The 17,323-nt window shown below is 33.2% G+C and overlaps 1 protein-coding gene and 1 non-coding gene across 2 annotated transcripts in view; both read right to left on the bottom strand.

Moving 5' to 3' along the window:
* Window positions 1-963: 963 nt before the first annotated feature.
* Window positions 964-17,323, bottom strand: part of LRCH2 (leucine rich repeats and calponin homology domain containing 2) — a 128,578-nt gene continuing 112,218 nt past the window's right edge. The window contains exons 15-21 of the mRNA XM_007992634.3: window positions 17,215-17,259; window positions 13,931-13,981; window positions 11,257-11,314; window positions 10,386-10,498; window positions 10,065-10,202; window positions 9,837-9,914; window positions 964-3,676 (exon numbers count right to left, since the gene is read on the bottom strand). Of these exons, the coding sequence (XP_007990825.3) occupies window positions 3,557-3,676; window positions 9,837-9,914; window positions 10,065-10,202; window positions 10,386-10,498; window positions 11,257-11,314; window positions 13,931-13,981; window positions 17,215-17,259 (603 nt within the window). The 3' untranslated portion in view covers window positions 964-3,556. The remainder of the gene's footprint in view (window positions 3,677-9,836; window positions 9,915-10,064; window positions 10,203-10,385; window positions 10,499-11,256; window positions 11,315-13,930; window positions 13,982-17,214; window positions 17,260-17,323) is intronic.
* Window positions 13,430-13,558, bottom strand: LOC119621015 (small nucleolar RNA SNORA35). Its single transcript, XR_005237552.1, has one exon. It is a non-coding gene; the product is annotated as a small nucleolar RNA SNORA35 (small nucleolar RNA).

Here is a 17,323-nt window from a genome sequence, read left to right as displayed (position 1 = left end):
ATCCTAAAAGCAGGAAAAAACTCAAAAATTATCTTCCCCGTTGGGAGCAAGCTCAGACTCCATAAAGGATTACCTGCTTTCCATTGTCATGGAAGCAGGAAATCTTGCCTTCCTTGTTGGGAGCAAGTAAAACTCCAAAAAAGGGAATCATACAGCAAAACAAACTTTAGATTTCGACCAGATTTTGGGAGATCAGGGATTCTCTGGAGGGGGTGCTCCCAGACCTCAACAAATTGCCTTATGGGTTTAAGCCACACGGTTAGCTCATGTTGGTATCAAGCACCAATAAGAGATTTGTCAAAGGTCAGGGGTACCTCCACTCAGAATCCCTTCATGGTTACCAAATGTGAACCCTGAATATCTGAGACAGGTCTCGGTTAATTTAGAAAGCTTATTTTGCCAAGGTTGAGGATGGTGCCTGCGACACAGCCTCAGGCAGTCCTGATGACATGTGTCCAAGGTGGTCAGAGCACAGCTTGATTTTATACATTTTGGGGAGACACAAGACATCAATCAACATATGTAAGACAAACATCATTTCAGTCCGGAAAGGTGGGAAAACTGGAAGCGGGGAGGGGGCTTCCAGGTCATGGGTAGATAAGATACAAATAGCTGCATTCTCTTAAGTTTCTGGTTAGCCTCTCCAAAGGAGGCAATCAGATAGGCATTTATCCCAGTGAGCAGAGTGGTGACTTTGAATAGAACTGGAGGTAGGTTTCCCCTAAGCAGTTCGCAGCTTGACCTTTCCCTTTAGCTTAGTGATGTTGGGGCCCCAAGATTTATTTTCCTTTCACAATATAAAGTGAATCTGGACCTTTAAACCACTTACTTTGAATATTCTAAGTCTGGCTATTTTTCTATACTAGGGAACACAGACACCATCTATCAAATGCTGACAAAAAATGGATGATATGATGGTAAGAAAGGAGGTAGAGAGGGAAAAAAGAAATCCCAGACTTAAAATTTTGTCTTTCAACTTTATCCACAGTTTGCATCGGTAATATACATTTAAGTGTTCCATTTATTTTTAAATGCATCAGAAAATCAATTATGATAGATCTGTGACAAATACAAACATTTCTGATTTACTCAAAAAATTCAGTTAAAAAAGTCATTAAACTAGCATTCTGTAAAGATAATTATTAAACAAATGGTAATGCATTTTTACTTATTTCATTTCTAACATACCCAATGTCACTTCTTTCTTGTGCCATACAGTAATAAAATGTAACAGAAATAGCTATCTATTAAATTTTGGGGGCCTAATAAAATATTTTTGATTATTTAACTGTCATTAAATCACAAATCCCACTCAAGTAATGAAAATCATTCTTAATTCAATAACTGATGAAATAGATAATAGCCATAAAAACATTTAGAATAAATTTTACACTTAGAAACTACTAAAAGAAATATATCAGAGCCTTGGTATAACGTTGTAGGGGACTATGCTGTGAAACTGCTTTAGAGGTGGTGTTGCCATTTGGCACAAGAGTAAATGAACTGCCATGATATGGACCTCAGATAAGCCCATCTTAAATTGAATTTTGCTTTGCAGTAAAAAATGCTACAGTGAGGTTCTGCTGTATTTTCTTTTTAAAGGAATAATTAACTGACAAGTAAGTGAAATGCAATAAGAAAATGGCCTACAATTTCACTACTACTTCAAAGATATGAAACAGGACAACACTTGTAAAATAATTAACACTAGATTGATTAATCAGAGACTATCATAACACCTATGAAAGCAGTATGAATGATTGCTGTGTTTTTAACGGTCACTTAATTTGTAATGCTGTCAAATTTCTACATAAAAAGTCATTAACTAAGGTATTTATTTGCCATTTCTTACATACATTACCCAAGTTTTCACTAGGGAGAATGCGTGAGTTTTTTTTTTTAATCCAACTAAAAAATTAACAACTAATAAGCTCAAATATTTAATAAATTACTAATACTTTAATTCTTAAACCATACAGTCATAGAAGCTTTAATTCTTTAAAAGCTCCAATTTGACCCTTGGGGAATGTAATGAACACATCTGATTTCTAAAGTCAAAATTTAATTCTATGGCTTCATGCCAACTGATCAAAAAAAGTACATTTGTTCCTATACCATTTGGCACACTAGTTTTTGCCTTTTATATATACCCTTTGAAATACCCAGGCCAACAGTTTTAATAACTTGCATCCATATTAAGAGGTAAGAAGTGCAAATGATCACATACTTAAGATATGATGCTTGCTTGGTTACTGCAAAAGTAATTATTAAGATTCTTCTATAGGAAACTCAGTTACTCATTACAGTAATGTTTTTGAAAAATTCCTGTAATACCACCAATGTAAATTTACCCATATGTAAGTTAAACAAGGACTTTGTGTAACATAGTATCTCATGAAAATATTTATAGAAGAGTCTGTATTTAATTAAACATCAAAGTAATTGAAGATCACAAGGTTTATAGGATTCACAAATGGCCAGATTTTGAGTAAAAAGCTATTCCTCAACTGCTGCTCTCTGAATATAGCTAAAGGCAGCACTGATATAATGCTGCTCAAAGGCAAGATATAAACCCAAACTTTGGCAGTTTTATCAAAATGTCCTTGATAATTAGTACTCCACTAGTTCTCAAAAACTTTACTGCTTTGTGTAACATTTTCAATACAGAAATAAAATACTCTTCAAATAATACATTTTAAAAGATGATTACGTTTCACAAAATTAAATATCATAAATTAACCATATTAACATTGGTATTTTTGACAACATGAAATAACCAATTTAAGGGAAACTGCAATGGACTAACTAAAAAACCACAAATGTCACAATGTGAGGCTCATTTAAATCCTCACATACTACTGACCCTACAAAATCTACTAAAATATTTTAAAGTTCCATTGACTCTATTTAAATACATTTAAAAAATTGCAAAAATGCTTAAGACTATATAAGAGTCATCAATTACACAGGCACTTCACATGTAAACAATCTACAGTACAACTGAAAATATTTTGGCACCAACCTATAATACTAAAAGAATTTAATATAAAGCCAGAATTGTTTCTTCTACGCCTTTTTTTCTAGAAAACTAAGACCAAAGATTGAAGAAATTGTGTATAAATTAGAATTAGAAGTGTATTAAATAACTCAAATATAGAATTGCTCTAAATTGCTAAAAAACAATTACCTTTATCCAGATGTTTACTAGTATGCTATGATGTAAAAAAATTAAACCTAACGTGATTATTAAATTGAAACTACATTTTAAATTTAGTATCAGTCTGCTTTCTGAAAAATAATCAAGATTATCAACTGATTTAGTAAAAAGAGAATTTGAGTTTATCAAATACTCTTATTAAATTAATCCAGTTTTCCCCCAAAAGAAGTTTGGGCAATTCAATGTTTAAGTCTGATGTTTCAACATAATTTTTTTAAAATCCTAAGGCGTGACCTAAGGCAAACTATTTCTGATGGAATACTCTTATTCATGAATTTGAAATATTTGAAATCACTGCAAATAAATGAAACTATACACTTAAAATTTTTAAATGTTATATCAAGCCATAGAAAGCTGAGATGCCTTGGTTGTTGGTAATTCAAGGAGCGCCTGAACTGTGACACCAACTTTCACAAGTCCTCGTTCTTCCAAAATATGATGAGGCAAACAAAGTCTTTCCTGGAGAAAAAAAAAAAAAAGGTATTTGAACATTCATTTTTTAGAAGTGTAATAACATTAAGTCAGAATTTGATTTTAAAAACATGATTTCTGTAAAATGTAAAGAAAAAAATACATAATTCTAAGTTTTCTCTTATAAATATTGCAATCTAAAATGTTTTTAGATTCTTAATTTATAGTAAGAAAAAGATTATAGAAGTTGGCCTTGTTTGAAATGCTGTCATTCTACACTTGTACCTCTTTCTCTACAAAGAAAATGTTTATAAAAGAGTTGGTCACCACTTTTGCATTTCCCATTCACTACTCAGCCACTGCTATCTTACATCTAACCCTAAAGCATATGCCCACTAAAACTGTTTTAGTAAAAATCACCAATGTCATCTTAAATGTCAAATGTTGCACATGTCTAGTTGACTGCTCAGTCATATTATACTTTTGATTAATGCCTTTCTGGAAACCTTATCCCTCCCCTGTCTTCTGTGACACCATTTTTTCTACTTCAACTTTTCTGACAGAAATTGTGCAGTAGCTTTCATTCATTAGCCCTCACTGATCCTCTTCTAACATCCCAAATGTTTCCAAGGGTTCTGTCTTCACTCTCTTCTCTTTTACGCTATATCCTCTCTTTTGGTATTCTCATCTATTTCCAGTTTTAACTACCCCTTCCATACTGATGACTTCCAAGTCTTTATTTCCTTCCAGGATCTCTCTATTGAGCTCCAAATACAAATATCCAACTAGACACAGTCAAATGGACATCTAACAGACATATCAAAATCAATGTGTCCACAACAGAATTACTTTACCAAATTAACTTGTCCTTCTGTGATCCATGTCTTAGTCAGTAATACACTAATCAATATCCATCAACAAACCTGTGAAATATAAGAGTCTTCCTCTTTCTTCCTTACCCCCATAACCAATTCTCCAAATACTACTGATGGTATCCCACAAAGAGTTCTCAAAATTATTGCCTTATCTCCATCCTCACTGCTATATTTGTTGCCCTCTTAATATTTTGCTTATTTATTCAAATAACCACTGAAGTGTACACTAGAAAAGAAGAAAGGCTTCAAATCAATGACTTCAGCCTCTACTCTAGAAACTAAAAAAAGAAGAGCAAATTGAACCAATGGCAAAAGAACGGTGCAAATAATGAGAATGAGAGAGGAAAACAATAAAGTAAAAAAATCAAAAACAATAGATAAAAAAAGTAATGAAACCCAAAGTTAGTTCATTTAGAAGATTTTAAAAAAATTCATAAATCTCAAGCTAGGCTAATCAGGAAAAAAAGGGAGAATACACAAATTACCAATATCATAAATAAGGGAAGTGACACCACAAGATATTCTATAAATACCAAAATGATAATAAGGAGACATTATAAACAACTTCATACTAATAGTTTGACAAGTTAGATGAAATGGATGAATTCTTTGAAAGAATAATTACATGATTCTGTATAGAGAAACTCCTAAGGCACAGAAACACACACACACAAAAAAACTATTAGAATAAATGAGTTCTGCAAGGTTGCAGAATACAAGATCAATAAAAGAAAATCACTTCTATTTCTATAAAGTAGCAATAAAAAATTGACAGTGGAATTAAGGAAATAATGATATTTATAATAGTACCAAAGAGAATAAAATACTAAACATTTAATTTAACAAATCTAACGAAAGACTCGTACATTGAAAACTACAAAACATTGTTGGAATAAAAATTAAAAGATATAAATAAATGGAAAGATGTCTCATGTTAATGGATCACAGGAATAAATATTGTGAAGATGACAATATTCCTCAAATCATTTTACAGATTTGGTATCCCCAGCAAAATCCCAACTGGCTTTTTTGCAGAAATTGACAAGCTAATCAATCCTAAAATTGATATGGAAATGCAAGGGACCCAGTATAGCCAAAACGACCTTGATACAGAACAAAGTTGGAAGACTCACACTTCTTGATTTCAAAATGCATCACAGAACTACAGTAAGCAAGACAGTGTGATACTGGAATAAGGAATTTAGTCATAAAAAACTGAGAGTCCAGAAAAAAAGCCTTACGTTTATGGTCAACTGATTTTTGACAAAGATGCTAAGACAGACAATTCAATGGGGAAAAGAAGAATCTTATCAACAAATGGTGCTGGGAAAATTGGATATCCACATGTAAAAGAATGAATTTGGATCCGTACCTCATACCATGCACAAAACTGATCTCAAAATGGATCACAGACAAAAAGGTAAGCCCTAAAACTATAAAACTTTTAGAAGAAAACACAGATGTAAATCTTTGTGACCTTGAATTACACGATGTTTTCTTAGATATGATATCAAAATCATAAGCAGCAAAAGAAAAAACGAGATAAACTATACTTCATCAAATTAGTAACTTTTGTGCTGTAAATGACACCATGAAGAAAGTGAAAAGACAACCTGCAGAATGGGAGAAAATATTTCCAAGTCATATATCTCATAAGCAATTTGTATCCAGAATACATAACTACAACTAAAAAAAAAGATAAATAATCCAACTCAGAAATGGACACAGGGTTTGAATAGACGTTACTCCAAAGAATATATACAAATCAATAAGCACAGGCTAAGATGCTCAACATCATTAACTATTAGGAAAATGCAAATCAAAACCTCAATAAGATATCACATCACACACACACTAAAATAGCTAGAACCAAAAAGGTAGATAGTAACCATTGTTGGTGATGATATAAAGAAATTAGAACCCTCACATATTGCTGGTGGAAATGTAAAAATAGTGCAGCCACTTTGCAACATATTTTGGTAGTTTCTTAAAAAATATTATAAACATAGAGTTACCATATAACCTAACAATGTCACTGCTAGGTATACAACCAAGAGAACTGAAAATAGGTGTTCAAAGAAAAACTTATTCACGGATGTTCAAAGCAACATTATTCATAATAAACAATGAGTGAAAACAACCCAAATGTCTATCAACTGATGAATGGATAAACAACATGTGGTATGTATTTAGAACAGAACACTATTCAGCAATAAAAAGAAATGAAGTACTGATTTAGGCTACAAATGGATGAACCTTGGAAAAATTATACTAAGTCAAAGAACCCAGACACTAAAGACCCCATATTGTATGATTTAATTATATGTAATGTCTAGAGTAGGCAAATCCATAGAAAGAACAGGGGAGGGACTACGAATGGGTAAGGGCTTTGTTTCTGGGGTGACAAAAATACTTTAAACAGATTGTTGTAACTGTTGTTGAACTCTGTGATCATACTAAAAACCATTTATACACTTTAAATCAGTGAATGCTATGGCATTTTAATTATATCTCAATAAAAATATTTTCTTAAAAAAGTCAATGTATATGCCCAATCCCAGGCTTAAAAAAAGAGAACTTCAATCCATACTTTTTAACCACATACAAAAACTAACTCAAAATTGATCATAGACATGAACATAAAACTCAAGATTATAAAATTTCTAGAAGTAGACATAGGAAAAAAAATCTTTGTGGCCTTGGATTATATAAAGATTTCCTAGGTTTGACACAAAAAGCACAGCCCATTTTAAAAAATAAATTGTATTTCAATAACTGAAGATCCTGCTCTTTGAAAGACACTCTAAGGACAGTGAAAGGATAAGACAAAGATTTGGATGTAATATTTATAAATCTGGTAAAGGACTTTATCCATAATTTGTAAAGAAATCTGAAACTCAAACATAGGAAAATAAACAACCCAATACAAAATAGACCTCAGATTAGAATATGTACTTCAAAAAAGAAGTACACTTCAAAGTACTTCAAAAAGAAGATATACAGAGGGCAAATAAGCCCTTGAAAATATGATCAGCATTATTAGTCTTTAGGAAAATGCAAATTAAAACTGCCCTGGCAAGTCAGGACATACATATCACAATGACTAAAATTTTTAAAAGACTGATCATACTGAATGCCAGTGAGGATGTGGAGGAACTGGAACTCTCACATACTGCTGACAGGAATGTAAAACGGTACAACCACTTTGGAAGAGTTTTGTATTTTCTTAAAATGTTAAGCACGCACCTATCATATGTTCCAGTTATTCCACTGCTAGGTATTTACCAAAAATTAAAGAATGCATAAATCCATACAAAGACTTGTATACAAATGTTCACAGCAGCTTTATTTGCAGTAGCCACTAAAACTGGAAACAACCCAAACATCCATCAGCAGGTCAAGGGATCAACAAACTGTGGTATATCCATACAATAAAATACTATCTAGCAATGAAGGGCAATGGTGTATTCATACATGCAATGATACCGATGAGTCATAAAATAATTATGCTGACTGAAAGAAGATAGAAAAATATAATACATATTGTATCATTCCATTTATATACAACTCTAGAAAGTGCAAACAATCTACAATGACAGAAAGCAGATTAGTGGTTGCTGGAGAAGGAAGGATTGGAAAGACACATGAGGAAATTTTGGGGGGCAGTAGATATGTTCATCATCTTGACTGTGGTGATGATTTCATGGTGTATGCATATGTCAAAACTGATCAAATTGTGTACTTTATTTATATGCACTATATTGTATGTTAATAACTCAATAAGGCTGTTAAAAATTAGAAAACATCCTAAAACAAAGAAAATTAATTTAAAAATTATTATATATTACCAATTCTGAGGTCAGAGGAAAAACACTCAAGCTAAAAATAAAACCCTTAAAACAAAAATGACATAACATTAGTGAGGTAGTGAATGCTTGCAATCCCAGTTATTCGTGAAATAGAAGTCTAGAGCTCAGGAGTTCCAGTCCAGCCTGGGCAACACAGTGAGACTCCATCTCTAAAACAAGGGTTTTTTTAATTTTAAAAAAGAAAAAATGGCAAAATGGGAAAATCTGTAAAATGTAATGGCTGGAGAAAGCGTTACTAAGTTTGCTATTTCCCCATTGGAAGATTGAGAGTAGAAAAAAGAAACAATAAATATTTTTAAGAATTAAAAATTTAAAACATCACATCAACTGAGCACAGTGGCTTGCGCCTGTAATCCCAGCAGTTTGGGAGGCCAAGGCAGGTGGATCACTTGAGGTCAGGAGTTCAAGACGAGCCTGGCCAACATGGTGAAACCCTGTCTCTACTAAAAATAAAAAATTATCTGGGTGTGGTGGCATGTGCCTGTAGTCTCAGCTACTTGGGAGGCTGAGGCAGGAAAATTGCTTGAACCGGGAGGCAGCAGTTGCAGTGAGCCAAGATCATGCCACTGCACTACTCCAGCCTGGGCAACAGAGTGAGACTCCATCTCAAAAAAAAAAACACTATTACATCAAGTATAGACAAGAGGTAATTAGAGAACATCATGTAATTTCCAAATTATCCAACAATTCACTGATTCTCTACACATTAAATTATGTTTCCTTACTTGAGGGAAGAGGTTAAAATGGGATCTGTAGACCAGATTATTAAGACACTGTTCAAAAGACAGCTTAACAAGAACAATTTAATTGTGCTCTGATAACAATGTCATTTTTCTCCATAGTCATTCATGTAGAGGTTAGGTTTATAACACTTTACAAAGAAGCAATATTGTGATTACACATGTTCCTTATATATTTACAATACTGCTTTAATGATTAATTGCATAGTAGTGCAATTATTACATGAAATGTAAGACAATTCCTAAAAATTTCAAAGTTTGCCCAATACAGATACTATCATAATATGCTGCTATAATTTCCAATTTTGCATTTTAAATAAAGTTTGAAAGGCTGTTTACACTGAATGCAAATCTTCCAATCAGAATCTATCCAATGACTTACAAAGGAGTCCAAATGTTCTCTGGGAAAAAAAAAAAAAGAAAGAAAAAAAGATGGTAACAATGGCATCACAACCAAGTTGTAAATATGGCCACTGAGTTACATTTGGTCAGTGATGTGCATGATTTTCCAGATTTGTAGCTATTTTATAAATGACTTTAAAGGCAGTTAAAAACATTCATTAGATAACTGCTACAGTTAAAGCTGGAGCTTAGGAGAAGGTACCAAGAGAAGGCATTCATTTTCATGTTCAGAAAGCATTATTCATTGCTCTAAGAAGAATCCCAGTTTGCATGCAATAAATTCAAATTTAAGTGATCACGTTGTTAGACAAATAACAATTACCTGTGAGACACCCAACTTTTTACAAGCATCAAGAAAATTTTCTACATTTCTTCGACATTTTGCCATGCTCAGTTTGGGCTGTAAAGAGGGAAAAATGTACTTTTAGGCATTTTTCTATGGAACTTAATCAAAACTGAAAACTACGTTCACTGAGGTATATTATTTAAAGACAATTATAAGAAGCTATAACTTCCTTTAGAGAACTAACAAACTGTAAACAAAACTTACCACTGCTGGTGATGGTACATGAATACTAGCAACAGAACGTGGCCTTATATGATTGGCTAAATGGCAAAGAACAACCCCATCCATCAGTGCAGCTCCAATGTCATCAGGCAAAATTACTTTTAACCTGGATTCAAGATTCTACAGAGAAACAGGTATAAATCAGATACTTTATCTAAACATACATGTTATATGTTTATATTACTAATTGTTGTAAAATCCAAACATTTTAAGGAGCATTGAAAATAAAATCCATATGCCTTATTAATTTTCCAAGTTAAACCCATTTCCACAAAGCAGATCTGAAAGAGCAATCTGACTTACGTTGCGAAGTTGTCGTATTTGCTCTCGCTCTTCCCGTAAATGTTCCATCTTTCTTCTCATTGTAAATCCCGGATCTGCTGCCCCATATTCTTGGCGAGATGAGCGGCTAAAAGCTATAAAAACAGAAATTTCCTAACTTGTTACAAAGTTAATGGGAAGGAGCAACTATTGATGGGGAAAGAGGTATGATAAAAAGAATCAATACAAAACGACATAAAACATTATTACTTACTAATACATTTCAAATATTTTTAAAGAATATATTTGAACTCTATTTATATGCATAATTGAAAGCAACAGGGAAGATAAGTGTTAATGATTTATACTACCTATACATGTTCTTATTCAAACATACGTTATTAGAAACTTATGGCCCAGGTTAAAAATGATTACTGAACATACGTCAGCCTTTTATCTTTTAAAAAAGGAAATTATTCTTGAAGGTCAATACAGTTATTCAGGAATAAAAACTGTAATTCAATACCTTGCCAAGTAACATGAATCCATTTTCTTTTGGGCTTGCCAAATGCGAAAAGATCCCTTTATAAAACCACAATATAATGGAGTGCTATAATTTCAAACAGTGTTTGGTCTGCTGGCAGAGTGGTCATTCTAACAGCAGTCACAGTAGAGTAGAAATAAGACTGCAGTATATCTAAGGCAAAAAGCTGAGGTTTCAGGAGCTTGAAGGTAAAGAGGAAGAAAGAAATGGGAATGGGAATTGGAAAGACAAATAAGATTAAGAGAAAATTGCTTTTAGGAGAGGGGAAAGAATCTATGTGTACTTAAAACTATGGAATCAATCCCATTTAAGCTGGGAAACTAGTTTCAAATATAACTGATAAATTTTATTTACAGAATATCTATTTACCTGATCTAGGCTTCAAGCCAAAGGGACTGTGTGAAAAACCATCAATTCTGTCATATTCCTAAAAAAAAGTTAAAAGGTTAAAAATAAATAAATAATACAACTTCTTTTATTTCAAAATAATCAAGGTGCTTATTCATATCCACTCCAGTTTGGGAAAATACTTATTTTCCCTATGATTAGTGAAGAGAAAAGTAACTTGCATTTCAATTCAAGTTGATACATTTCACTTTTAAGAGGTCAACTAATATTTGCTAGTTGAGCTAACTATACAGGCTTTAAATACTTTCATAGTAGAAAGAAAATGAAAATCATTAGTGAACTGTATAAAATAGATTGTACTTTTTGAAAGAACCAGATTGAAGTTTCCCAAAAAATGAAGTAAGCATCAAGGAAAAGATAAGTGAATTTAGTATATACTCAGCATCTACTATGGACTTAACACCTAACAGTAGATAATCTGAAGGCAAACATATTTGTATAGGGACTGCAGAATGACAGATGATAAATATCATCTCTTATATTTGAATACATATTGTTTCAAATGTTTCACACACAGTGGTTTGCTGTGGAAAGATTTGTAGCATATTAAATCTGAAGGGTGAGTTAGAAAGCTTAGGCTGTGTTTTGAGCACAACATATAATTTCTCTGTGATTGTTTCTTCATCTTTCAAATGAGGTTACTGTGAAGATTAAATGAGATAACTAAATGAAACTATTGTGTAAAGTGATAAAATAATGTAACCTTAGCAGCACCTTATTTAACCTGTGCAACAACTCTGTGAAGTGAGTAGGGCTCAGCTTCAGTCACTTCTCTGCCATTTATTAACTAAGATAGTTGGGAAAGTTACCCATCTCTTCAGCTGTAAAATGATGAGAATCATACCTATTTTATGGGGCTGCTTTTAGGTTCAAATATACAGGCAAGCACTTTGTTAACAGTAAAGCACTACACTAATTGGTTTTACTATTTTCCATTCACACATGAAATTAATGCAATCAGAATTCTGTAGATTACCTAAATCTTCTGTTAACATGTGATATGCAGTTCAAGTTAAACGTCAGTTGAGTTACCAAAACACATACATACTCACCACCCTATCCAAATCTACAAGCCTCCCAGTTTGTCTTCACTATTTTGGTTAAATTAATATGAATTTCTAGATGAAAATTTCACTGATCCAAATGAAATAAAAAATATATTATAAAACTCACACCTGTAATCTCAACACTTTGGGAGGCCGAGGCAGGTAGATCACTTGAGGCCAGAAGTTCAAGACCAGCCTGATCAACATGGTGAAACCCTGTCTCTACTAAAAATACAAAACTTAGCCAGGTATGGTGGCATGTGCCTGTAGTCCCAGCTACTCGGGAGGCTGAGGCACAAGAATCGCTTGAATGTGGGAGGTGGAGGTTGCAGTGATCTGAGATCGTGCCACTGCACTCCAGCCTGGGCAACAGAGTGAGATCATGTGTCAATAAAAAAAAAGAAAAGAAAAGAAAAAAAAAAAATATATATATATACACACACACATATGGCAATGTAAGTTATTTGAGAAATTTGGTATGAATAGTCTATCCTGTGAGCACAGATCGTAAGATCATAAATCAAGCAAATAGGCAGTAGTCACTTATATGCTTATACTTGTAACTTAAGTAAAAGAATTACAAAAGCATCTAACAAAGACTAATTTTAAGATATCCTAATTTAAATCATTTTCTAAAAGTATGTATACCATTTTACCTATCATATAAATAATTTAGAAACATGTTTATAAAATTAATGTCCAAATCTATTTAAAAGTTTTGTAATGCAGATCACCCACAACAACAGACAAAGAATCCTAGCCTATTAAAAAAGCAACATCACCTACATATAATGAAATATTAATAGCATCTATGTAACCAAAGTTACACGGTTAATTTGGGCCATCCAACACTTTAGGCAAAGTGTTGAATTCATCAAATGAACGTGCAATCATTTACTTACTAATGTCAATACACTTTAAGGTAATCTGAAGTAGAAGAGATAAGAGTTCAGAATTTTTAAAATTTATCTCTTGCTGTTAAGCAACAGAATTGAATAAATAAATTAGAAGAATCAGTCATTCAAGTCACCAGAGTATTTGATCGAGATTTCACAAACTCTAACTTTCTGATACCCATTCTTCCAAAAAGGTGTAACCTCCTGTCGATAGGAACAACCCACTGCAGGGATGTTTCTCGTGGAAAAAGGAAATTTCTTTTGCATTGGTTTCAGACCTAACTGGTTACAAGAAAAACCAAAGGCCATTGCACAATGCTGAAGTACTTTTTTCAAATTTAAAATTTGAAAGTTGTTCTTAAAATCTATCATTTATTTTAAAATATGGATGAATGAGAAAGCATAGATTTGGTAAAGTGAATTCTTTTCTGCGATCTACAGACACTTCCCAATAAGAAAATCATAAATAAACAAGTGCTAGTATCAATATTTTTACCAAAAAAGGGCATTCTTAGAACTTTTTATAGGCTAGAAGGTTTGTACAAACTATTCTGCCATGGATTTTAAAATATAAGTGAATATTACATTGCAAAAAAAAATCAGGTTACAGAGAACTGGCAAGGAAGAATCTTATGTAAAACACAGAAAACATACAAAACATATTTTTAAAACATATAAAAACAGAACTTGTACCTCAGATGATACTGGAGATTGTGGTGACATATTAGCATTATCACTGTCTTGCTAAAACATAAAAATAAAAGGATGGAAGATGAAATTACAATACAAATGATGATTTAAACATATAAAAGGAAAACAAAAATTGTTTTGATCAACTACTAAAGGAAGAACTACTAAAGATATACCATCCAGCACATTGCCACTCTACATGTGGTCTGTGAACCAGCAGCCTAGGGATCCTCTGGGAGTTTAGAAATGCAGAATCTTAGGCCTCACCCAAGACCTAACTAATCAGAATCTACATTTCAATAAGACCCTCAAGTGGTTCGAAATATAGTACTTTAAAGTTTGAAAAATACTATCTAGATATAATAGCATGGATGTGTTACCAACCTGAGACATGTAAATGAAGGCATGCAAAATCTCCATCAACCGAAATAACTTTCATGTGAAAATTTACATGTATCTAATATAGGCTTATTGATAATTACAAAGAATTTCATTTAATAAAACATTGAATGGTCCATGATTTTTAAATGACTATTCTACTGCCAACCAAATACGAAAATTTTGACATTTAACTTTGAATATGCACACTACATAGAACATGTATTCATTCATTCAACAAATGATTATTGGCTACCTACTATATGTCAGACACTATGCTAGACACTGAAAGTACTGAAATTTAGTAAAATATCACCCAACCAAGGACCTTTCAGTTGAAGAGAGAAATAGATTCATGTATACAGGTAATACAACATTCTCAGTATAATACAGAACAATGTATGGCATATTATGAGGCACAGATAAGGGGAACTTGGGGGGATGATAAAGATGGTAGAGAAAGGCAAGTATCCTGAGAAAGTATAAATTCAGTAAAAAACTGAGTGTTTACCAGAAGAAGAAAGAAGGGAATAACATGCTAAGATGAGAGGAGAAGAACCAAAGCATGGAAGCAACAAATGTAAAGATGAGTGCAGAAAACCTCTGAGCAGTTTTGTCTTGCTGGAGGGTAAGGTGAATGGAGGGTAAGATGAAAGAAGAGCAAGATATGAATTAAGGCTGATGTGGCAAGCAGGGGCTTGATAAAAGAGGATCTAGAATTTATCTTCTAAGTTATGGGGGGAAATTGAAGGTTTCCAAGCAAGGGAATAGCCTGATTGCATCTGTGTTCTTTGAAACGACCACTCCGGCTGCAGTGAGAATGGACTAGAGAAAGGGAGAAGAGCAAGGAAGCTATTGCAGTAGTACAGGCAAGAAATGGATGGGGGCCTCCACCAGAGCAGAAACAGTAGAAATAAAAGCGTAATGTATGCAAAATATTTTAGGGCACATAAACAAAGAGTAAGTCTTGGCTACTGATAAGATATTGAGGCAGGCAGGAGAAAAGCGGGTATGAGGAGACAGGGAAAACAAAATGTTTTCTGTCAAAGGCAGATGACAAATATTTTAGGCTTTGTGACAACTAACTGTTCCCCTAATCCATGAGGAATATGTTCCAAGAACCCCAGTGAATGCCTGACACTGCAGATAGTACCAGATCCTTTATTATATACGTGCTATGTTTTTTCCTATACATACATACCTATGATAAAGTTTAATTTATAAATCAGGTATGAGATTAACATCAATAACTAATAATAAAATAAAACAATTATAACAATGTATTCTAATAAAAGTTATGTAAATGTGGTCTCTAAGTGTCTTATTGTACTGTACTCACCTATTTTTAGACTGTGGCTGACCACAGGTAACTGAAACCTTGGAAAGTGAAATGGAGAAAAAGGAGGGCTACTATACTCAAACTCTGCCACAGTAATGAAAAAGTAGCCATAGGCAAATGAGTATGGCTGTTTTCTGACAAAGCTTCACTTAGAATCACATACAGTATGTCAAATTTGGCCCATGGGTCATAATTTGCCAGACCCTGCTCCAGCTAGATGATGGAAGGTGATTCCATTAACTCAGTAGTTCTCAACCTTGGCTGGACATTAAACTTACATGGGAAACATTAAAAACTTCATTGCTCAGTCCATACCATATCATACCACATGCCAATTAAATTATAATATCTAGGGGGTGTGACCCAGGCAACAGTATTGTCTAAAGCTCACTTGGTAATTTTAGTGTACAGCCAAAGTTGAGAGCCACTGCACAAACTGTTGGATATTAGTGAAAAAGTGGGTTTACAAGCAAAAATTTTTTAAAAACTCAGTTTTGAACATATTTAGTCCTGTTGGTTTTATGAGATATATCCAGCAGAAATTCTAAGCAGGTAAGAAGACAGATAAAAGTTTGCAAGGGCTTGAACCTCTCCCAGACAAATCTGAGAGGCTTCAGCAGGTACACAGGTATTATTCACTGAAGCTTTGACAGCTGGTGAAGACATGCTAGAGACCACACAATAGGCCATTCCCTGGGAATAATATTTAAAGGGTAAGCTGGGATCTTATGGAGTTGGTGCAATGGAAAGCTTAGACAGGTGTGCAGGAACTGATTGTGCTCATGCACGGGTAAATATTGCCAAGCATACCCATACCAAACATGTAATTCAGGCTTAAGCATAAATACTAACAGTGAAAATATGACCAGCTATAGCCATAGCTGACTTTTATTCATCCCAGTAAATACTACTGGAGAGGCTATGGAGAGAAATCGGCATCTGATCTGGCAGATGCCCAATCATCTGGCTCTATTCATTATTCTTCCCTGTGTGATTCTATTTCCTAAAACTGAAGACATTTTCAGAAGCCCTGCCAAGTACCCAACATGAAATTAAATACCCATCTCTCCAACAAAAATACACAAAATTTATAGTAATGAGAATATATCTTTTCAACAATGATAGGTTGCTGCATAGTTTACACTGGTGCAGTAGAAAGGTTTATGGTAATGCACAAACTGTAGAAGTCGAATTTTAAATTTTAAAATAGTATGCAGAATTTGTGGAAGGAGTTCCTAAACAAAGTTCCTAAAAAAAAATCTCAATTGACAACAGGTTGACTTAGAAACATAAAAGATATGAAAGACAACACACTTACACTCATGGATTACAGGTCTAAGATGAATGATGATAAAATTCTAAAACTGAATTATTAGTAATTCCATTCTAAAGGACATATGGAAATTAAATGATTAAATTAATAACTGCATGATGATGCTCATATGTTTTTATTGTTGGAAAAAAACCATGCATTAAATCAATAACAAAGAATCTGAAAAATGGATTGCATTTTACTCTCACTGAGCCAACTTCATATAAGTAAACATTTCAAATAATTATCTTTTCTTACCTCATCATTTTCATTGCCACTTGAACTCTTCCTCATTGATTTATACTGAAAAATATTTAAAACACATAATTTATTTTCCCTTGAACATATAAATTCCATACTAGTAAAT

The sequence above is a fragment of the Chlorocebus sabaeus genome, chromosome X, assembly GCF_047675955.1.
Source record: "Chlorocebus sabaeus isolate Y175 chromosome X, mChlSab1.0.hap1, whole genome shotgun sequence".
In the NCBI taxonomy this organism is placed as follows: domain Eukaryota; kingdom Metazoa; phylum Chordata; class Mammalia; order Primates; family Cercopithecidae; genus Chlorocebus; species Chlorocebus sabaeus.
The sequence above is the reverse complement of the archived record's forward strand: the minus strand, read 5'-3'. Positions and strand labels throughout refer to the sequence as shown.